Source organism: Cyprinodon tularosa, unplaced genomic scaffold (genome assembly GCF_016077235.1).
Source record: "Cyprinodon tularosa strain WSP-4 unplaced genomic scaffold, ASM1607723v1 ctg37, whole genome shotgun sequence".
Classification (NCBI taxonomy): Eukaryota; Metazoa; Chordata; class Actinopteri; order Cyprinodontiformes; family Cyprinodontidae; genus Cyprinodon; species Cyprinodon tularosa.
The window spans coordinates 4,222,455-4,246,315 of NW_024039085.1; the positions used below are offsets into that span (position 1 = coordinate 4,222,455).

The 23,861-nt window shown below is 38.9% G+C and overlaps 1 protein-coding gene across 2 annotated transcripts; it reads right to left on the bottom strand.

The window, feature by feature from the left end:
* Nucleotides 1-1,205: 1,205 nt before the first annotated feature.
* thbs2a (thrombospondin 2a) lies at nt 1,206-22,385 on the bottom strand. Of its 2 annotated transcripts, XM_038296424.1 has the most exons (23): nt 22,009-22,385; nt 21,221-21,292; nt 20,453-21,006; nt 20,222-20,306; nt 17,511-17,710; nt 16,460-16,600; nt 16,282-16,375; nt 15,791-15,961; nt 13,169-13,345; nt 11,383-11,556; nt 10,883-11,010; nt 10,631-10,783; nt 8,859-9,077; nt 8,659-8,766; nt 8,024-8,183; nt 7,807-7,925; nt 7,496-7,730; nt 5,300-5,527; nt 4,900-5,171; nt 4,646-4,743; nt 4,429-4,568; nt 2,793-2,823; nt 1,206-2,476 (listed from the first exon to the last, which is right to left on the bottom strand). In XM_038296424.1, the coding sequence occupies exons 2-23, from the start codon at nt 21,285-21,287 to the stop codon at nt 2,473-2,475; spliced, it is 3,558 nt and encodes a 1,185-aa protein (XP_038152352.1). In that variant the 5' UTR covers nt 21,288-21,292; nt 22,009-22,385; the 3' UTR covers nt 1,206-2,472. The 2 variants fall into 2 exon arrangements, with proteins under 2 accessions (XP_038152352.1, XP_038152353.1); XM_038296425.1 differs by lacking the exon at nt 2,793-2,823 and having other exon boundaries at nt 22,009-22,384.
* Nucleotides 22,386-23,861: the final 1,476 nt, after the last annotated feature.

Consider the following 23,861-nt stretch of genomic DNA (forward strand, 5'->3'; position numbering starts at 1 on the left):
AATTTACAAGTATTTTGTTTGATCTCAGTTGTGTCGCATAACCAAAGTGTGTTTGAGATTAAGGGCATAAAATGATAGTCAGGCATTCTCCAGCAGGACTTTCTGCCACAAAGTTGATATTTATGTATCAGCCATCAGCTGCAGCTGTTTTGTGTCCTGAATGGTAGTGCTGTAGTCAACCACACCAACCAAGATCAAGGAGTACCGAGACAAGACCAAGACTCTAAGAGTCAGAGACCAAGACATTTAGAGGTTGAGACCATTCAACTAATTAGTGAATATTGGAGCCGATATCCAGGCATCGGATCATTAAATCTCTAATAAATATCAGATACTTTGCTTCTTGTTTGCTTTCATTTTTATATATCTATTAGCTCACTCAATGTTGTCATGCAAATTCTAAGTAATTTATTTTTTCTCTCCCTTTTAAAAAAAAAATTGCACATCACAACTCTGTATCCGCTCCCAAGAGGGAACGTCTATCAAACGTGTGCAGGAGCCCATTTCTTCTCATGCACGCTCTGTTTAAAAGTTGCTGTTTGCATCACTCATACAAGCTTACTTTCCAAAAGAAGATCTGCCATTTTTCCACTTGGTCAGACTCAACACCGGTAAATGATAATTAGGATGAGCACGTAGGACAGACTAACGTAAACATAGCACCAGAATGATTGGCAATTAGGAGGACCACTTATTTTGATGGTCCAACCGGAAAATGAACATCCTCCACTATACCTTTAAGCAGTAGTTTTTCAAACATATAATTTAGAAGGTATTTTACTTATTCCGTGTTACTACTGCTTTAATCTGCTTAAGACTAAGTTACTGTATAGCTGAGGCTTAATTTATAAACTGACTCAGTCTTTGCCTCAACCCAGCTTAAGGAAGTTCGAAAATGAAAAGGGAATTATTTTATGAGCAGAAAACAACTTTGAAATTTGCCAATTCACACTGCGAGCTTTGCTTCACAATGTTTCTGCTGTTGCGACAAAACGGGGCAATGTTTCAAAAGGAACAGGCTTAAAGATTAGAATATCATTCATAACACAGCTCTCATATGTGCTTTCCAGACACCTTTTGTGCTGTATCTTTTTATCAATTCATGTTAAAAAAATCATAAGGGAAAATGTTTAGTATTCAATTTAAATACTGAAATAATTTCACAAAAACTGTCAGTAGATTTAGTTTTTAGTCATATGCTCAAAAACGGTTTAAAATGGTTTATTTGTAAACAGAGCAACCCAATTCTAAAGAAAATGTCTTTCTAACAACATAAAAATGGAAAACATTTACACTTTGTGCAATGCAAATCTCAAGTAAATGATGATGGAAAGCAAGCAGAACAGAACAATGAGAATACACAGACTGATGTCAATAGACCGAGAAACTATCATGTTCCAAAGAACACTGTACAGTCACACCGTTATCTGTTATCATTTCAGCCAACACTGCAAGGTTTCACAATATCCATTAGTCATGCTAAAAAAAAAAAAATCATATGAGCGGAAAACTATTTGGATAAAATGTTTTTACAATATTTCTACTTTTCTAAGACTTTAAGACAAAAAATTAAATGACCTTCAGACTCTCAGATGCAGACAAGTGATGTGTTAGGCTACACTGGATTCACTGAGGAAGAGGCACTGCAGAAAACTTTTTGATGAGTGAACTCACATAAATAGATAAACACTCTTGTGGCAAAGATGCCCTGTTTAAAACTCAACAGTCAGAATTATAACAATCTGTCACCATGTTATAAAAGTGATCTTTTTTAAGCAACTTTAAAACACAGTCTCTGAAACTCACAAAGAAAAGTCTTGAGATAATGTATAATGCTATCTTGGGTGTAATATTGAACTATATATCAGTGTAAACAAATAAATAAACTATTTACAATCTAGCACAAATGCAAACAAACAAAACAGGCTGAGCCTAAATAATTTACAAAGGAAAATATAGTACAGACTTAGTATAAACATCTCTGCATGGTTGAAATCAATCACTCTTAGTTTCCGGTTAAAGAGCACATTCAGCTCAAGAGAAATGAAGAGAAACAGTGATGGTTATAGTTTCAGTTAGTTGGTTGTTTACATTTAGTCAGACAGTGCTCACTTACAGGTCAAAGGGAGCAAGCAAATGCAGGGAATCACAAATAATTGATTCCCTTGTAAGTGATTGTCCAGCGAGTGGTCACACAATAAAGAGAAAGATGTAGAATAAGTATATGGTTTATTTTTTGATATGATGCTTTTTAAGCTTGCTTACTGTGTTCAGTTTCTTTCCACGAATGGAAATATTGTACTGGAGCTTTAAGGAAAACTGAAACTGCAATGACTTTGTTTCCTGTCAGTGAATGAAGGCAAAAGATGCCTTTATGCAAAGTCTCATTCATGTCCAGCTGCTTCATTGATGACGGGATCTACTTGGAAAGATTCTTGTTTTTGTCCTTCTTCTGAATGACATCAAACTCAGTTATCTGCAGAAAGAAATGAAAGACAGCCGCCGTTAATAATACGTTTAGAGCGGAGAAAAAAAAGAGCGTCAGAATGGAGGAACATGTGCAATGTGGGCACTAGGAAGCGTGTCTTCAGCAACGTGGCTGTGATTGTGAATAAGTGCCGCAGGCTCATTTTCCACAGTTTAGCACTTGGCACTCAGCATAAGATCCTTGGACTGACGCACAAGGCCTTTCACAATGCAGCTGGGGCATTGTGCACGGGCAAGCTGTCAAGCACAAACGGCAGTTTTTGTTCTTGCAACCACACTCAACACACAAACTCTCAGCCCTTTACCTGGTGAACACTGCTGGGAAGTCCGGTTTATCTGAGGTTTGGGAAACATATTGATTGCTTACAAAGTGTTCATTACATACACAAAAATATCAAAGTTTTCTCTTACAGCCATATGACAGAAAATATGAATTTAGCTGTTTTACGATTTCTTCTACTGCTTCTTGTATCCATCTGTCAGTCTCTAACATCAGGCTCAGGAAAGTTTCAAATGTGATAAGAGGTTTCTTTCATACCCTTTATATTTCCTAGTTCCTAAACATTCATTGGTTTACTTACTGTTTTTTTTTCCAGATAATTGTCATAGTCTAGGGTCAATGTTTGCTTTACACATATTTCCTGATTCTATGGCCAGTCAGGTTCCCAAACCTTCCCATTTTTAGCTCTGTTCTTCAAAGTGGGTATCATCTTGGAATGTTGCTTTTGGTTAATTCAAAAAAATGTCCAAATAATGAAGGCTTTGACTCATCTGTTTATCCTTATGTCCACTTTTCCCCAGCAAACTTTAGTCTGGTTTTCATGTTCTTATTAAATAGAGAATGTTTCTTTCGTACCATGATGCTTAAACTTCTGCAGTCTCATATTGATTTTTACAAACAGTTTTACATCATGAGTACCTAAACCTCTGAAGGTTATGTGATTACATTTTAGTAGTGCTGGAGAAGCAATTTAACATATTTTTGTATACCTGAAGGGTGAACTTGAATGACTAGTGGTACATTACTTACAATTTTATGCTCACTTGTTTTTTTTTGTTGCATTTATTCATAAATTTTTCCTTCTATATTATCAATCACATAAAGGATAGTATCTATTTTCTATAATCAACTGAGCAATACTGTAGTCGGAAAAATCTATTTCGTATTACATTTGTTTATTTGTTAATTAGTGCTGATTTTACTTATATTTTCATATAAAAGTATCCATTCGGGCTGTTGCACATCTGCAAGGCTACATAGTGTCTGGGTGAGAGCTTTGTACTATTAGTGGGTGTTTGAAATAGAGGCCAGACTCCTTTATTCTCAAACTAATAACTCTTTTCTTCAATTGTCTGTAATGTGTTTGATTAGCAGTTATGAGGACCTTCACAGCAGACTTGAATTTAGTTAGAAAAAACTTGTCTAGATCAGAAGAGACAATAAAATAGAGCTGTGAGGGCTGTTTTTATTGTCTTGTGTTTTTTTTTTTCAAAGACAAATAAAGAGCTGCCTGAGTGATTACCAATAATCTTTATTTAACTAAATTGTATATTTCAATATTTTTTCTGAAACACAAATGATAACCAAATGACACAAAATATTTATTATAAGGGATATTAATTGGCTATCTCAGGGTCATCATACCTTAAAATCTCATACCAGCCCCTGCCTAATCCCAATTATTAATCAATTACTAACTATATTTAACTAGAGCCAAACAAACAATATTTGATGGTTAAACATCAAACATTATGCCTTGCTGTAGGAATCTATGGTTAATTCAATTTCAAGAGACAAACTAGCCATTTTCTAAACTAAATAACCAAATATAAATAAAGGACAGACTGCTTGGATGTAAGATAAGAGATACCAGATTTATCCCAGATTCCTATGCTTTCAAAATGTTTTCTTCAACAAACAGACTTGTGGTTCCAGCTTACCTCGGCACTCATACTTGAGGTCGGAGAAGAATACCAACTCTTGTGAGAAGACAAACAGGCCTAACCTTCCTCCAGCAAATGTCTTGTCATAAACTGGTCCTGAGTCAGCCATGATCTGTTTCCCTTCATATACCACAACCCTAAAAAAGAAAAACAAGCCCTGTAAGCATAATGTATGATGTTTGCTGCATACAGGCAAGTGAATATATAGGCTTACCTTATAAAACCAGTCTTGGGTCTATGAATAAGATGCCATCTGTAAGCTGTGTAATCCTTCCAACCAATGTTTTTGGGGTCATGCCACAGAGTGCGTACCTATATAAAATTTTTGTTCAGTTTTTAGAGCATTATTTTTGTCGTACAATAAAACAAAAATCAATACTGTCTGATTTAAACAGACAGAATTGTAAAAAAAAAAAGAAGATCAAGAGCTAGGACTGTTTTCACTCTAACATTTGGATGTCCTCCTACCTGTCCGGGGGTGTTTCCTGTGTGCCACAATGCATTCCTGAGGTTTTCTCCAGTTCCTGTGGTTGAGTTGACAACTTTGAGTGACACGCCTGAGATGCCAAAGGCTTTGGAGGGTTTGTCCTCCCAGTAAGTCTGTGTGATCTGCTTCCACATCACAACGTAGAAGCGCCCGCTCGATTGATAGCCAAACACAAAGCCAGCATAGTCATCGTCTCTGTCTGTGTTCACATACATGGTTCCACTGAAGTCTACGGCACTGAACTCATCAAAACCTGTGGGAAGAAACCAAATATGATACACTCTCGGGGGGCTGCAGAGTTAAATGGATTTCTTTTGAAAAGCAGTGAGTCAGCATGAAATGCTTTCCTGACAGTAAACATTTTGCATGTGTGCTTCTCACCAACTGCAATTCCTGGATCTGAGTTTGCAGTCTGAACTAGCTCTTTGCCCTGATGTCTGACCATCCAGTTGGGATCAATCTGAGTTGTTCCCTTTGGATCCAAGTGGACCATCTGGAACTTCCTGAAGTCTGTAATACTAATGGCATTGTTCTCTGGACACACATCGAGGATATCTGGGATGCTGTCATTGTCAAAGTCGTCTTTGCACGCATCCCCTCTTCCATCACCTGTTTTGAATAAAACAATATTTAAAAGCATCAACAAGGTTGACCTACTTTTGCATAGGATTGAAAATCAGCTGTGGCAGCTGTAAGTATCCTGACACTCCTACTACAGAGAATCATTTGCCCCTTAAAAATGAAAAAGAAATGGAAAAGTTACTATTCATTTAAAAAAATGTGTCTAATACCCAAGCCAAGTCTACTGAAGCAAATCATTAAGTCTTTTTTTCATACAAATTCAACAAGTTTTCCAAACAAACGGCCCAACCTCTGCAGGAGTTTAACTGCAGTCCAGGAACACAGGAAGACAAATAGGCCAATGGTTTAAAAAGGGGCACTGCATGAAAGTAACTAGCTTCCATTTGTCAGCAGCTTTGTTACTGTCCAAACGAGCTTGAATGGTTCTATCAAATTAGCACAATCTGACAAGCTTTAAAGAGTGTGAAGGCGAGCTTTCCTACTCTGTGGTCTGTTTCCAGTTACAGACAGCTGTACAAACTCCAGGTAACCCTGCTTTAAATGGGACTCTTTGGATTAATCACGAGCAAAGCCGAAAGGAAATAAAAACTTCACAACCTGGCATTCACCCCTCTGGCCATCTAAGTCGTGCAGAATGACATCACTTGTACCGACCCACTTTTTGACTTTTTCCACAGCCTCTGTACTTCACACCTGCTGCAGGGAGACTAATTGCTGAGCATCAAGGAGAAAGCAAAACCTCATCAAGTAAAAAGAATAAATAAAGACTTTGTGGAGTTTGGAGGAGCTAGACCGGAGAATACTGGACTGTGCACATACAGTTATAGATGACCAATTACAAAGAGATAAGCAACAACAGTTTTGACAGCCTCTGTCTGTCATGTAAAAGCAGTTTAACACGCATAAAGAATAAGAACCACCTTGTCTGTATTTAGTTAATTCTCATTTTAACTAACCTGACAGTTTTCCAGATCCAGCATATTAAATGCCCAACAGTGGTAAAAGCTCAAAATTATAAGATACAGCCATTGTTGCTCTTACTTTCGCCTTCCTGTTATCTGCTTAAGTTCTGGCTCTTGCTCACTGTCCTGCAACCCTGAATAAACCACAGCCACTTTCTAACAAGTCATAGAGAAAATACACTGAAGCTGAAAATAGCTAACTCTGAGTCTTTTTTCCTCAGTAATAGCACCCACCCCAATGGACGTTGCTATCTGTGTGACCCGATTTCTGGAATAGGGTGTACAATTAGGTCCCATTTACACTACCCCTTTGAAACCATGCCAAGAACGGTCAAAGCACGGTAAGCGAGACTGTTGAGTGTAAATGGAATGCAACTGAACCCATGCCAGACACAACTGCACTTGAACTAGTAATAGTTCAACAGCAGGGCTCGGCACGGTTAAGATGTGGCTCGGTTCTCTAATAACAAAGAGCACATGAGCAGACCACATCATCTCCTATTTACAGTCAGCTGACTCATTTCGCTGGTTTTCCAGGGTGTTCAGCTTTGCAATTCATAGATCTCTTCAACTGTTCACAACACAAACTCAACCTCTTAACAATAAATGGCATCAAGAGCTGGGATGATGCAAAGACGGAGGCTCTCAGTAAAATTCAGGCGCAGGACACTGTCCAGGCATATGAGTTCCTGAGTGCTACGGGCACCACCATTTTTGTTTGCATAATTCCCACCTTGAGAGCTCTAGTATTGTGGACACCCGATAGGAGGTATTCAATCCATGCTAGCTTTATATATAAATGGTGGCAAGAACCAAGCTCGGCACGGTTAACTGATCCAAGCTTGGTTCGAACTTGGCACGGATCAGTTTCAGAGAGGTAGTGTATACCGTATGGGGCATTAGTTTGGAGGACAAACATGATTTTCTAATAGTAAACAACTTTGAGAACGTTTTTCTGCATATTGCAGGTTTTACCTCTATGGGTCATATTGTATCTGTTATAAAGTCAATTGGTTAAATGCTATGTACTCACCATCAGCATCCTCTTGGTCTTCATTAGGTGTTAGTCTACAGTTGTCCTTGTCATCAGGTATACCATCATTATCATCATCATAATCACATGCATCTCCTTTCCCGTCCTTGTCATGGTCTGCTTGGTTTGCATTGGCCACATAGGGACAGTTGTCTAAATTGTTCTGATGACCATCTTCATCAATGTCCTGATTATTATCACACTGGTCTCCAACCAGGTCATTATCCCCATCAGTCTGTCAGATTGATACAAATGCATTTATTAATATTTCTCACAGCTGCTGTGTGGTTGCATTATTTGTAGGTTATTACCTGGTCGGGATTATGAAGCAATGGGCAGTTGTCACATTGGTCACCAACGCCATCCATGTCTGTATCCTTCTGGTCAGTGTTGTATACATAGGGGCAGTTATCACTCTCATTTGGAATTTCTAGGGGGAAATTACACGATTAGAACAACAATTTTCAATTTGGAAACTATAATTAAAATCATTTGAGTCAATTTTGAAACTAATCATAACCAGTTTACCATCTCCATCGATGTCCACAGCACAGGCATCCCCTTCACCATTATGATCGGTGTCTATTTGGGCAGGGTTGTGTTCATAGGGACAGTTGTCACAGCGGTCACCTACTTCATCCTTGTCAAAGTCAAACTGGCGGGGATTGTAAAGGAGGGGGCAATTGTCCTAAAGGTGGGAAGTGCATGCTTGTTAATATCTGTTGTGCAAACAGTAAGTTGTAGAAAGACAATAATCTAGATTTTGTTAGTGATTTAAATCTTAAATTTGTTTGTAAAACTTCAATTCTGGCAAACAGATTACTGCTGATTCTACCTTCTATTCAAGTAAAATACAAGGTAATAGATAAAAGGACAACAGTGAAATAACTTTCTTCTGACTTACTTGCTGGCATAAAAAAAAAAAAAAAATCAGTTCCCATTTACATGCCTCACTGAAAATAAAATGCCTTACTTAAATCTACATTTTCTTTCAGTAAAAAGTTTTTTAGATCTTCCCTCACTTGTGCAAAGAGGTGAACCTGATGTTTTTCTAAAATTAACTATTGGGTTCTGCTGGGTATAATCTACGACTTTAGGGGAAATTAATAGTTTTTTTTTATCCCCTGACAGTTTAGAATAGTAAAAGTTTGTGATTTTCATACTCGCTCATCCATAATTCCATCATTGTCATCGTCCTTGTCACAAGCATCTCCTTGGCCATCTCTGTCAAAGTCCTCTTGACCAGAGTTTGGTAAGTTAGGGCAGTTATCCTAAAATGAGTTGCAAGACATTTACAAGGTTCATCACCTAAATGTGGTGTCAAAGCAGAGAAGGCAACATACAAACAAGTCAATGACAATACCTTCTTGCAGTGATATGTGTTGTTGGCACTGCAGACCAGATTCTGATTGGGCCATCCATCCAAATCTGAGTCCTCTCCACAAATAAATCCGTCCCCAGCGTAGCCAGTGCGACACTCACATTTGTACATTGGGTCACTGAAATGGCTGATGTATATACATTCAGCATATTTGTGACAGCTGTGGGTCTTGTCTTTACAAGGGTTCTCTGGCTCACATATCTTACAAAAAAAGAAATGTGAAATTAAGATGTTATGATATGCAGTTGGCATCAAAGAACAACAGATGGAGTGACTTTTACTAAAGTGACTCTTTCAGTCTTTGTACTGTTTCTGCTTCGTGTTAGGGTTGCTTACTTTATAGTCTTTCTAAATATTTTTTTTTTTTGTCATTTAGAAAGAACTTGTTTAAATCAAACATATTAGTTTGCAAAAAAAAATAAATAATCAGAAGAGGGACCAGTTCCATAACCTGGTTTGCAAGCTGAATTCAGTATTTGTGAGTTCACAAACACCCACAATCACTCTAGCTGATATAGTGCGAGTACGAGGGGCAGCCAATCACATTGCAGTGTTATGATTCAAGTCGTGGCATATAGCTATGCCAAAAGCAAAAGGTGCTAAACCCAAAATAAAAATGGCAGCAAAAAAAAAGAAAAAAAGGGTATTAGTAGCTCCTGTTTTCACATCTGTTTTGTCAGAATACACAATTTCATCTTTGAAACAAGAGAGTAAAACCATAGGTTATGAAGGTTTTGCATTCTGTCAGCTGACAATTTAATTTGTTACTATGATTAGCCTAAAACCAAACTTTGGTGGGCGGGCACTAGGTGTTGCTTTGCGGTTCTGATTAACCGCCCTCCTTTCCTTTTCAGAATTGATGGGAGCAGAATGTAATGTGTAGTACTAAATCTGAGTGCTACAAATTATCAATCTATCCTGCCAGGTTAGCTCTATTGAGCACAAATCATTTCACAATTTTCTATTTAATAGCACCAGTGAATTACTGCAGCACACAGCTGCCCTTCATTACCAGTGGGTGAAATATTAGATACCACACAGTGAGTTCACAGAGCTCCAACTGAAAGCCAGATCCAGCTTTTGATCAAATATGTGCAATAGAGCATTTTATTCCAAATAATAAGCAGTTTTCCATCCTAAAAAATGAATAAACTGGAACTGAAACAATGTAAAATTGAACAGGCATGTGCACAGGGTGTAGAGCAAAATAAAAGAAAAAAAGAAACAATGACTGATGTTACATGGCAGGGTCTCTGCGTTTTAGTTTTCCATGAATTTGGTGATCAAAAGAATAATAAAAACTGTATCCCAGTAGAGTGATATATATATATATATATATATATATATATATATATATATATATATATATATATATATATATATATATATATATATATATATATATATATATATATATATATATATATATATAAAATGTCCTTATACCTTTTCCAGAGACAAAACTCAACAGCTGTGACTTTGTGTTCATAATATCTTACTCAAAAACAACCTGTTTCTGATCTTACAAGGCCCAGCAATGTATGGCATATGTTAATGGTTATGGGGTTACCCCACACTGCTCCATCTACGTACTGGTACTGGTCAAGATAAGTTATATTCACATAAGTTCACTTACTCAGTTATTTTATACTATTCAACCCAACAGAGATAAAACAATACCTTCTATTTTAACTCTTTTAAGGCTACAACTGTCAATTCGTCAAAGATGCTGAATGAGTGCCACACAAACTCACTTGTTTGTTTGTTCTGGCTGCATCAACACCCATGCCAAAAGGCTGCGTTCCTTTGTAGCGCTTTGGACAGGGCAGACAGTGGAAGCCCGGGTCTGTGTTGACACAGCGCTGCGTTCCACCCACTTTGTAACAAACATCAGACACCATGTCACACTAGAGGAGCACAGAAGGCAAAATGAAGAAACAAATTTGGAAAATTGAAGTGTCAAAACCAGGATTGGTTATGCGCCTTTTAGGGTTTGTGGCTTTCACCTCATTGATGTCATCACAATGGGTGCCGTTTCCCCGAAAACCAACGGGACAGGGGCCACACTCCCAGGAGCCATCTGGAGAGCTGTTACAGTCCACCCCGCCAAAACAAGGATTAGACAGGCATCCATCTGTCAGGGCAGAGAAATGTGTGCAAAATAAAACAAACAGAAAAGTGGCAATTGGAAAAAGTTAATCCAAAGAACTGGTTTTGTGTGCACCAAAGTTAAGGGCATAATTAAAATAATATAATGTAATGAATAATTAAAAAAAACAAGTTATTTGCCAGCTTTGCTTGACCTAGTGAAGACAAATAATCAAAGTGATGAGTGTTGGATTGGATGAAAGGCTGAGCAAACTCTTTTATTGTGTTGTCACAACATTCTCATGGAGGATGCACATCATTTAATATCCATACCTCCTGTAACTGGAACTAGTTTTGCTTAAAACTAAGCGATGATATAAACAAGTTGTGTTAATAAAAAGGGGAAAAATTCACTCACCAATGGGGCAGTCATCCTTGTTGCAGATGTCACTGTCAGTGGCCTCTCCAATGCACTTCTTGCCGCCATACTGAGGATGAGGACTGTTGCACTCGCGTGAACGACTTTTGATTCCTCCTCCACATGTTGCAGAACAAGTTGCCCATGGAGACCATGGCCCCCAACCCCCATCAACTAAGAGGAAAATAAATAAATCACATGTTAGATGTACAGTGCCTTGAAAAGAAGCCCACTCATTTCTGCAATAGTGATGAACCTCCAGTCTAAATAAAGACCCTTTAGATTTTGATATAGTTAGATGAGAAAACCAGAACTGCAGCCTTCGCTCTGATCCATCCCAAAGGTGTTCTATAAAGCTGAAGTCAGCATCCTGGCAGGTCAGTCAAGTTCCTTTCCTCTCCAAACTGTATAAACATGCATCCATGGCAGTAATTGGAACAGCTAAATACAAAAATTTGATGTTGTGACTCAAAACTTCTGGCAATACTAAAGAATATTCTTCATTCATGTCAAACACTACTTGGCAATAAAGCTCTTTCTGATTCTGATAAGATGCTTTACTCCTTTATAATTTAACATGAGATCAGATGGCACCATCCCTTACATATTAGTATTATGAAACATTTTCTTCATTCATTTTCCATTTAGTAATAAAGAAGTTATTTGCAAAGCGTTGAGTGAAAAGGTACAAATTTGATTACCAACCCACTTTCACATTGTTGAATTTGTTTAAATGAAAGTGAAGCTTTAAGAATATTTTCTGAAAACTTAAAAAAGAATTGTTTCACTGAAGAGGAAAGAAAAATGGTGAAAATTAGGTAATTAAAACAACTAAGTACTTTAACCCTTGTAAAACAGAATGCTGAGAACAGCTAAAACTATACTAATTAGGTAAAAGAAAATGCTACACAACACCTTACCAAAACAAAAGCATGGTAGTGGCAGCACCATGCAGTAGTGACATGCTGAAATAGCCCAAAATTAAAGCAAATAATAAATACATGAAGATTTAAATTTTTTTGGGTATTTTACATGCCTACAAATAGGACAGAAGTTTGTCTTCCACCATGCACCCAAGTGTACCGTTAACGCAACATTTAAAGGCCTTAAGGGAAACACAGGAATGGCTCCGACCTCAGGCTGACAAAAGATCGGAAGCATGATTTAAAATAGCGCCGCACAGCAGCTGCACTCATCTAGTTTGATAAAAATGAAGCAGCTGCACCTTGATAAATGAGAAAAAATCCCAGTGACAAATCTGCCAAATTTATAGTCATACCAATTTCAGACTTGCAGCTGTAAGTGCTGAAAAATGTCTCTCAACATATTACAAAAGAGAATTTAAAAATATCATTTATTTCTTTATTTTTTAGTTGAGCTTTTATTCTTAATAAAGTCCTGCACCAGTAATTTTTCATTGATTTTCATGTCGGCAGAATGAATGATGCAAAGTTCATAAAAAAACAAAAACTTGTGCAGGAATATTCAAAGCGGTTCTGATTATTTGGATGGGTCAGTATTTTATTGCTTTTTTTGGTCTAACATTTGGTTTCTAAACAAACAGCCATGCAGAAACAGAAGCATAGAGGCAAATACTGCAAAAGAAAACAAACGGAGCTTATTTTGCTCAACATTTCCTGACAGACTGACAAGAGGTCAGTCCAAAGCACATGGGGAATGCTGCCCTGAGGGAAAACAAGGACTGGATGTTGGACATGTGAAAACACCAGATATTTCTAACCATGATGTTGCTCTTTAGAAATCCTTTGTTAGCTAAAATACTCACTCGGACAGGGTTGGGCAGTGCAGCTCTGAGTCTCTCTCCCGCTTCCTTCACAGTCTTTCCCCCCCAACTGTGGGACAGGAGAATTGCAGTGCCGTATTCTGGTGATCTGTCCTTCTCCGCAGGTCACTGAGCAAGCAGACCATGGCGACCACAAACTCCATCCTCCGTCCTGGCGAACTGGGAATGACACATAACAAAACATTTTTCCTATGCTATCCTTTGGGTTTTCCATTTAATTAAATCTATAAACAGCAATCATTGTGTGATACCAATACACAGTGAAATGTCTTATTCAGCAAATTTAAACCTGTAACAAAATTTGAACAAAATCCACCATATATATCGAGTACTAGGAAAGGTACCTGCTTTTTTGTCATATTTAAATATTTTAACAATGAAACAGATGCGAATATTTGTAATATGAGTGTTGACAAAAGGCACTTTTAATACCAACTGATTCATTTATTAGGGGAGAAAGCCCCCTAAACAAATCTAACTCTGTCTTCAAAGCAGATTTGTTTTTGAGTGTAAACAACCCACTTCTTCCAAGATCTTCGTTCTGATTATTTTTGTTTTTTAACCATGCAGAGGTGGACTAGACAATCTCCTGTGTATCATCGTCCAGCTCAATAACCAAGCATGTTTAAACTTCAGGGCATGAAGTGGTTGATGGAGAAGATCTGATGCAGAACTGATGGTTTCTGTCATGATGTGTTGATGAATGCCCTGATTACTCATTTCATTCAACTGCCTAGCTCTGCCCAGTTCTCATTACCGTTCATTTGATCCAGCTGCTTCAGCTTCTATTTAACCAACCTTTAACCCATCATCAGCGCCAGATTATTTGAGCCTTTGGTGAGGGTTCTTTAGTGTACCTGAGTGTTTCTGATTCCCTGATCCTGACCCTTTCTCCCTCTGGACCCCTGAGCCTGTCTGTCCATGTTCTGATCAGTTTGCCTGATCTGTCTTCGGAATCTGCTGGATTCTGCCTGTGTACTGAACCTGAAAGAGATTCCTGACACCGTCATGGGTTTCCCTTCGGTACCTCTTCGGATCTCCTGGCTTTGACCCCTTAGCACGTCTTTGACACCCGCTTTGGCTTCACCCTCTGGATGATCCTGACTTCCTTCATCTGCTATAAATTAGTGTCTGGGACTCTCTGGGTAGCTCCCGCTGCATTTGTTGGCATCCGGCTGGCTGGGACCAACCTCATCCTCTGGGCACCGACTGAACTTTAAGACCAGGTTAGTGGCTCACACTTTCATTACCATTCTCCACCAGGTATTCTCCACCTTGGTCACTAACCCGTGTTCTCCTCCTGCAAAGGTTGCTGTCTTCTACAGTTCCATCTTTAAAAAACATTTGGTGAAACCTAACTGTCTCTCCTCCTCAAAAACTGGGTCCTTTTGTTCTGAGCCTGACAGGTTCCAACAATTGTCTATGTCCTTAAAGCAAAACAGGCCCAGACCACCACACTACCACCATGCTGATCCGCTGGTATGATATTTTTGTCTGAAATGCTGAGTTAGTTTTTTGCCAGATGTAACAGGACCCACAATTCCCAAAAAATTAATGAAATGAATGTTCTCTGATGGGTCTTAATGTTTTTTTTGGTATTTTTGTTCATCATTGGTTTCCACTCTTAAATTCGCCTATAGAAATGCTTTATTTCCCAGTCACTGACCATAGCCGAGGCAAGCGTGATCTGCAGTGCTTTAGATGTTGTTCTAGGCTCTGTTTTGGAGCTCCTCTATGAGTGCTGGATGTGTTGTTTGGGTATTTTTTGGTAGATTAGGACCTTGTCGGAAGATTCGGCCGTGTTTGATGTTTCTAATTTTTTTGAATAATGGCTCTCAGTGTGGTGTGCACAGCCCTAGAATACTACCCTTTCCCGAATGGATAGATATCAATGACTTTATTTCTCATATGTTCTTAAAATTTTAAGATTAGGGGATGATGTGTTGCTTTATGAGATGTTTTAGCTTTTTTAATAATGACAAGCAGATTCTATGTAAGTGATTTCTTTCTACAGGTCTGACTTGTCTTACTAAATCCAACAATCATTTACAATCTGATTTTTTATATCTATTTTCTTTTTCTGTGATTTTGAAGCAAACTACTGTGATTATGAAAACCATTCAAGTTAGAGAAACAATGAAGAAATCAATAAGGGGCATTTTAAATAGCAAATACCAGGGAAGATTCCGTATTTCTTATATTTTTTGCATGGAAGGCATCGATGAGTCATTGCACTGTGGAGCAACGTCTCAGCCAGTGATTTATTTGGAATTAACTTTTGACAAGGCACACCCTGCAACACAGCGAGGAGATCCAGCTCCTTGCTAACACACAGACACACTGTGAGAGCCACATTTACGGAGACTGAAGCTCAGCATTTTGTAGTTTAAAAGATTTGGTATTGTCTTATAACTAAGCTGTAATGACTTTTTCTGAAGGTCCATTATGTTCTCACCTCCCCACATTTCATGAAAATGTTTTGTTTCTGATTAGTCAAAGGGGAAATGGAGCACAGATAATTAAACACAGACACAGTAATATAACATTGCAAAGGCAGACACTTCAAGATGAGGCCAGCTTGAGACAAAACAAAGTACTACTTACCACGACTGTCACATTTTCCCAAGCTACACTTTCGAGTCTGGATAGATGGTCCAGTACAGGGGTTGCTGGTTGCATCACATGACCGACCTCTCTGTTGAGTTCCTGTGCCACAGGTGACTGTGCACTGTGTCCATTCCGACCAGGGGGACCAGCCGTCCTCGCTGTCTTTAGCTTAAAAATATCGACATCTACTTACTATTTACATTTAAGTACTGGAAAAAGATAATAATTTCTTGCTTTTTATTATTGATGTCACTTTGTTTATCGAATGACTTCATCTGAAGAGCCCACAGAAGCCATTCTTAGTGTCAATAAATATGTGGTTTACTACCACAGACAAACTGGCTGCAAGAGTCATGTGCTATTAAACCTTAGCATGGATGGAATATAATTTTTATGAGACATGGCTCCATCAGTTTAGAGGAAAGAACATGAAGAAGAAAGAATAAGTTGGGTTCTTGTTTGCACTAGATTTTGTATAATCTACTTACGCATGCACACAGGGCAGCATTCCCCATCTATTAAAGAGGGGCTGGCACAGGCCACTGGTGGGCATGTTATCTGGTGGCAGACAATCTTGGACTCCTTTAATTAGTAGAAAATAAAATAGATATTACATTTACAAACATCAACAGTAGATTTCTATTGTTTCACATGAGTTGGAACTACCTGGCAGGTACATTTAGTGCAGCTGTCCACCACCCAATCTTCCTTGTCCTCAAACAGACGGCCGTCTTGCCAGCACATGTTTTTCTCTTTAGTGTCCTTCATTCTCCCAAGAGCCTCCTTCATGACAGTGTTCTCCTCTGTCTGAACACAAAACAGCAGATTTGTAGTGAGGAAAGACATCAGTCACAAATAATTAAGAAACTTTTATTATATGAAGATGAAATTTTTTGCATTATCATTGTGCTATACCTGTTGCAGGTATAAGGATCAAATACAGACAAAATAATTCTTAGCAACACATGTTGGGCTATATCAGGGAGTGTGAGAAAGATCAGTCATATAACAGTGCTGTTGCGGTGACCTCAACACTATACCTTTTTTTTCTCTTGGCTCTGAGCTAACAGAGCTGTAAAACCTCCGGCTTACTATTTTTTTCTTCTTCTTTTTTGCAAAATTCAAGTTCCAACCCACTTGGAGACCAGGGGATCTGTGGCTGGACTCCCTCAAACTTGGGGAACTGTCAGTCGATTAACCGCTGCCAAAGATTTGAATGTTTGACTCTGCCTGCTTCCTCTTCAATGGGGAAACAGCAGTGTGCAGCACTAGAGTCTAAGACACCACTCGGGCTGGAAGAGCCTCAGGGACCCTTCTCATACCAGCCACTTTTTTCCCCCCAAGGTTCATGTCAATATTCTCTTATTGCTGGGAGGCTCCCAGAGGAAATGCAAGAGCTTTTTAAACAAGGTCAGACATTAGACCGGACCGATGCATCGCCAGGGGAACACTTCCTATGTCCACATGTAACATGTCATAAAATCTGTCTGACTCATGCTTCCACAGATAGCAGGAGTCAAACGGGGTCAGTTATCACAAGCTGCTCTAAAAACATTGTGTGGCTTCTTGCTGTTTACTTCCAAACCAATATGCGTTACCCTAGTTACCCTGTTTAAAAGTATTTCTATCTGGATGCCACACAAAGAACTGCATGATTTATTCAGAATTCATAACACAAGAAAGTAAAGTGTTTGATCCAATCATTTCAGCCACTCACCACTTTTTGCAAACCGTCAATAAGGTTACTGACAACAACACGCAGGCCTTTCAGCTCTTGGAACATGATGCTAAGTTCTTCACATGAGCGTTCGCACATATCCGCACCCAGGTCATCTGTCTTCTGACCTATGATGTTTGTGGTGATGGAGGGGCTAACATCCACAATTTCTGCACCCTCTCCCAAGCCGTTGTCATCATCTGAAAGCGAAAGGCAGAAGAGATGTAGGCCGCCACAGACCAGTGATGGGAAACACATTTAAGATCATTGTTGAAACATAAGTTTTATGATCTGCAGACAGTGTGACTTCCTCTTTGTGTAAGTCAGGGCTGGTTTCTACATATAGCCCATTTCAGTAGTAAGACAATTCAATGCTAATGTAATGTAACGTAATGTATTTTGGAGCCAAGCCATTCAATGATTTATGAACTAGCAGAAGTATTTTAAAGCCTATTTTAAAGGACTTTAGAATCGGGCTGATGTGCTCCACTTTCCTAGTTTTGGTGAGGACTCAGGCAGCAGCATTCTGGATCAACTGCAGTTATCTAATTGACTTTTTATGCAGACAAGTGAAGACAATGTTGTAGTAATCGATTCTACAAAATATCACCTTATTAATTCATTTTTAAAGACCACATTGAGAAATTAAATAATTTTAAACATGAAGGTATTCTTTAGTAATATATTTTACTGTCTTTTTGTGCATCTAAAGGTTCAGTTAATTGTCCATCACTGCACCCAGTGTTTAAGTTAAATTGGTAGTTTTTATAAATAAAGAAAGTGCCATCTGCCGTATAGCTGCTGTGACTTTTACTGTTCTCCTAAAACTAGATACAGTTCAGAGTCCTAATTAATTTAAAGATGAATTTGCCAAATATATGTATAATTTCTATTAACTGTTGGAGGGCAAGAGAAAACTTTGATTGAGAAGCCCCTTAAAATTGGTAAACCTCTGTAGATTTACATGAAATTGATAACGCCATTTTCAGTTGATTTCAGTTAAGAATGTAAAAATCCTTGTCTCTAGATTGGAACCTAAAATCCTCGAGTGCAGCTTCTGACTACTGGCTGATTTGAAAGGCATAATCCTAAGTTTTCTTTGCACCTTCAAAACATCTGCAGCAGGAAAATCCAGCCAAGCATAACATGTCTACCAGCTGGGATCTTTGCACAAACACAGGTCACAGGACAAACAGGCTTAAATACAAGTCCACACTGCAGGCAAAGCCATCCTTTCTGGGAGGAGTTAGTAGAAAATCTTCTAACGTAATAACTGCCCACATTCCCTCACAGTTTACACCTTCATTTCCCCTCAGATTGCTTCTCTAAACTCCTAAGTCTAATTATATCACAGCAGAGTTTCTGAATATGTTATTTCCAGAATAAACACTATTGAAAAGCTCAATGGAACACCTGTCATCCTGCCAAAACACAACCACATATTTGCGTCTGACTTGGATCTGGTGATGCTAATTGGTGAAGATTAACATCAGATTGGGGACTCTAAATCAAAAAGTCATTCTACTTGGCCAGTGATGTCCCAAAATGCTTTATTTTCTCCCTAGCCTGCTGGATCCATTAGAATCTCAGGAGGACTGGTCTGTGAAAGCATTTACAAATTCTCCCCTCTCCCTGATTGACATTCTCATTTTTTTTCCCGAAGCACAGCAAGGGATAAATTCAACAAAGACTGACAGTAGGGGTGTAATTTTCACTCTGCTCGCTATGTCCGGTGTATCGGTTTTTACGAGAGTGGTTTGTATAGGTTTATAGGGGCCGTTTTGCATAAAATTCTCTGCCAGGTCGGAAGCTTGACTGGCACCAGTGTGTGCACAGAAGGCTTTAAGGCTGTGGTGACATTTGTTCGACAAATAAACTCCTGGAATCAAACACTTCTGGTTGCAACACATTACTGTGTGAGGATTTACTTTGCAAAAAGACAACAAAGCCTTGACTCTCAGATCTATAAAGCTTAGGATATGTTGCAAAAGGTCCTTGTGTACGATTCTGCTCTATTGTCTGTACCTCTATAGCTGCTGCTCTTGTGAGACCTGCTAACGTTCATGAGGTCCTTATTCTTAAATTGGACCAACCTTCAGCTGAAAGCAACCAAAGCAGCCAGTTTATGATCTCACCATAAGAGTGTGTGAGTGTGTGTGTGTGCTTGTATGAGCAGCTGGAAGAGGAAGCTCTGTGATCTGCAGTAGAGCCTTCACTCTCACTTTCCCTCTTTTTCTATTTTCTTTCCCAGGATATTATTCCAACTCCATTGCCAATGGAAATAAATGTAAGCATCTGCATTTCTTTTCGTGCACTGCTCGACCTCAAAGCCACTGCGTCTTCACCGCTATTTCCACAAGCGTCAAGCGACCACGGGAGATCCTCGCCACGTATCTGGAGGCTTCTTTTTGACCCAAATACAGTAAAAGCCCTAAAACCCATACAGCGGGGGTCAGACGGCGGAGCTAAACTGGCTGCTGTGGTGGATATTTAATGAAACACAGGCATGACATGGGATTGGGGGGGGGGTTGCATGTGAAGGAGTCTTTAAGTCACATCTGTGAGGGTTCGGGCTTGAAACACTTTGAAGCTATGATAAGTTTTTGATTCTGGAAAAACTTATCAACTTATAGGTCATGCTACAATCATTCAGATGAAAGCTGTTCTAAAAGCTTGTAATAACCATTTCCAAATAAACACTCCCCTCTCACCTAGTCTTGTGACTTCACAGTCTCTGCTCAGCAGGATGTCTTCCACTGATGTATCAAAGATGAAGCGCACGTTTTGAAGGAGACCCTTTTATTTAAAAAAAACAAAAAAAAAACAAACAGCATGTCAATTGATTTTATAGTCATTTACCTCTTTTAAACATCGGGTCTGTTTTCCAGGCCAAAAGACCATCATTCTCACAGGTTCCAAAAAGAGGCTACTCTCCATCTTACCCTAAAGTGGTTCTCCCGAATTGATCCCTTTGCCACATACATTCGACTCCCCTCTGCCTGCAGACGTTCATAGAATGGCTCATCCAGGATAAAGCTGTCAATCAGGCTGCAACCCACAAACAGGTTTGCATTCTCCCCATGAATGTGAAGTGTGATGTTCTTCCACTGCGAGTCAGCCAGGTCCACATCCTCAAATGAGACCACATTCTGCGAGCCATCCACCCAGTACACCAGGTCCAGGGTGTTGGAACGTCCATTGGAGACAATCTCAAACTGACGCCTGCCGTCAGGGCCCTCCAGGCCAATCAAGGTGCCCCTTGAGGCGCGATCCTGGCGGATGCTGGCGATGAACACAAAGCCCTCGTTGTTTTGGATCTGTTGTAGTATTTGTTTTAATATCGGAGGACTGACTGGGGGCAGGTGGTCGAAGCGGATGAAACGGTAGGCAGGGAGATCGGAGTATTGGCCCCGGAACTGTTTGGCCCCCAGAGTCTTGCGGGTGATGTGGCTGATTTCGAACATATCAAATGATGTTTCATCTTCCTGCTCGCCATCTTTAAAGGGTTGAAAATTGGAAGTCAGGTTCATTTTGGGTGTTAATAAAAGTTTATAATTTTTTTTTTTATTAAATCGCAATCAAAACAATCAAAATGTAAGAATTACACTTATTAATCATAATAATCATGTAATAAATTCAATTTGCAGAATAAACTGGATTCTGTGCTGATTATTAATAAATAGGCAGATAATCCACAAAATTATACTCACCTTGGGGTGTTACCTGATGGAATGTGAATGAGAGCAACAAGAACAGAAAACTCCTCTTGAGTAACATATTTCCTGTATAAAACAATAACACTTTTATTAGCTTTTCCTAGAGCCGCCTAGGCTTACATTTGCTATATTTTATGAGCTTCCTAACTTTTCTTTTGACTTCAAATTGAGGTACAAATAGAGTAAATAAAACAACTAATGCATTACATGTAAAATTAATTAGAAAAAGCCCATAAACTAAATATGTTTATTATACTTGCACTGCAAAAATAATCTAGCAATAAGTAAAACGTTTCTTAAATCGAGTGTATTTACCCTTTATTTTAGAAGGTTAATGGTATGATTTGCCAATTGAATGAGTATTTTTACTCTTAAAATAAGATAATTAGATATTATGCACTTGTAATAAGACAATGCAGTTGCATTTTCTTGTTTTAAATGTAAATTGTCTTGTTCCATTGGCAAAGTGTCTCACTTACCAACTCAATTCAAGACAAAATGCACTTATTTTAAGAAAAAAAAAACGACTCGTAGATTTTCATTTTTGCAGTGTGTATTCATGTTATTATTTCTTGAATATAAAAGAATGCAAAAACTGTGAATTAAAGACAATGCAGCAATCGAGAAATGCCAAATTCTGGAGAGCTGTAGCCTAATTGAGACAAATTAAAATAAAATTGAGCTGCACAGTTCTATTTTTGAAGCTTTTTGGGCTTTTAAAAAAAGAGAAATCAATTCAAAGAACATAAGTTAAAGAGAAGACGGTTTAAGAGCTGACTTACCTGACTAATTTGACTATTTTTCAAACTCTGACAAATATCCACCAGTTGGAAAAAAGCCGTCAAGTTAAACTTAAAGTAAGACGGCTTATTTTATAGGATGAACCCAGACTGAAATGAATGGGAAGCGGTATTTCCTGCAAAGTCCGTGCGTAAAAAACGCTCCAAGTCCACCTTGCTCCGCTACATCCACAGTCTGGAGAAGCCGAGGCGCAGCAGTGACTGGGGTCTCCACCTCTTTCTCTCTCTCCTCTTTTATTCAGAGACTCGCAGAAGAGCCCGTCTGTCACCGTCTCTCCTGGATGAACGGTCTGCGGTGGGGTGTCATGAGACAGTTACATAAAGGAAATCTTCCGATAGCAATTGTGTAATATGCTTATCCCTCGCATAGCCTGACTGTGGGACACGTGGCCCCTCCCCTGTTGTCTCCCACCTTGATGCGCAGCAGTCTCCCTCCCTGTGAAGCCCTCTTTCTCATTGTGCTGGCAGCTGAGTCACCGTCTCTAAAAGGAGCCCATTTAAAACAAACGAAAAGCTAAATTTAAATGATACTCTGCCTAAAATATGCATTTTCCATTAAAGAAGTAGTTCTTTCAACAAGAAAAATAAAACTACTCAAACCAACCTTAATCTCATTCCCTAATAACTGGTGGCAGTAACAGCTATCACATATTTTCAACTGGTACCCTTTCTTTTAAATAGCTGTGGTGGAAATTTGGGTCATGCTTCTGTGCAGAGTTGCTTTAAGCCAACACTAAGTAACTTTTCAACATTCATAAAATATTTTCACAACTTTTGTGATTATATGTCGACTTACAACTAGTTAAATGGAAACTCTGTCATGACCCGAGGAGGTCTGTATCTGTTTCATCAATACTAAGCCACTTTGAAGGTGGCAGTAACCCTGCCACACAAAACAACTGCAAATGTGCAGACTGCTATACGGCATATGTCACTTTCTTCTTTACCCGTTAATTAAGAAGACGAAAGACGATGCAACTATGTTACCCATATGGCAGAAGTCACCAACCTTTTTAAGGCTTAGGGCCACTTCAAGGGTACTGATTCTTAGGAAGGGCTACCAATACTGATGCAAGAACTGCAAAGGTCAGCGTTCATGTAAACTTTGTACAATATAAACATATTTTTATTGTTTCTTTTAATTAGATTTCTGTCATTTTGGAAATTTTCATTTTAAAATGTTATATAAATTATTACAAAAGAAGAGCAACAGAATAAAAAACTTTCAAACTTAGCACACTGGCGAGTTGTTCTATTTTCAGAAGACATGGTCGTTGAGGGCCCCTTGGTGCCCATTGGCACCACGTTGGTGATCCCTCCCTTAGAGACTGTATATTCTTGTAAATGTCATCTCAAGACATGTCATGTCATCTCAAGGCACTTTACATTTCACCAGATCAAATTAATTCAAAGTCTATGTAAGGCAAACCAGTTGATTGCATCGACTCATTGACTCAAAGGCAGTCCCTACACTAAGCATGCTTGTAGCGACAGTGGAGAGGAGAAACTCCCTTTTAACAGGAAGAAACCTCCAGCAGAACCAGGCTCAGTGTAAGCGGCCATCTGCTGAGGCCGACTGGGGTTTAGGGAGACAGAAGCAGAGATAGAAAAGGTAACTGTAAAAGGTGGCCACGTTCAGGAAACACACAGCCAGGTAGACGAGCTCAGAGCCAGCTCCCATTTCAGAGGAAGAAGAGAGCATATTCAGCCAGTCACGGTCAGAGAAACAGGACTACACTGAAAAACAGGCTGATCTCTAACATCTATAAAGAAAGGTGTTGATTGCAGCAGCACAGCTGATATTTCTCTCCAGGATGGTGTCAATGTGGTCTTCC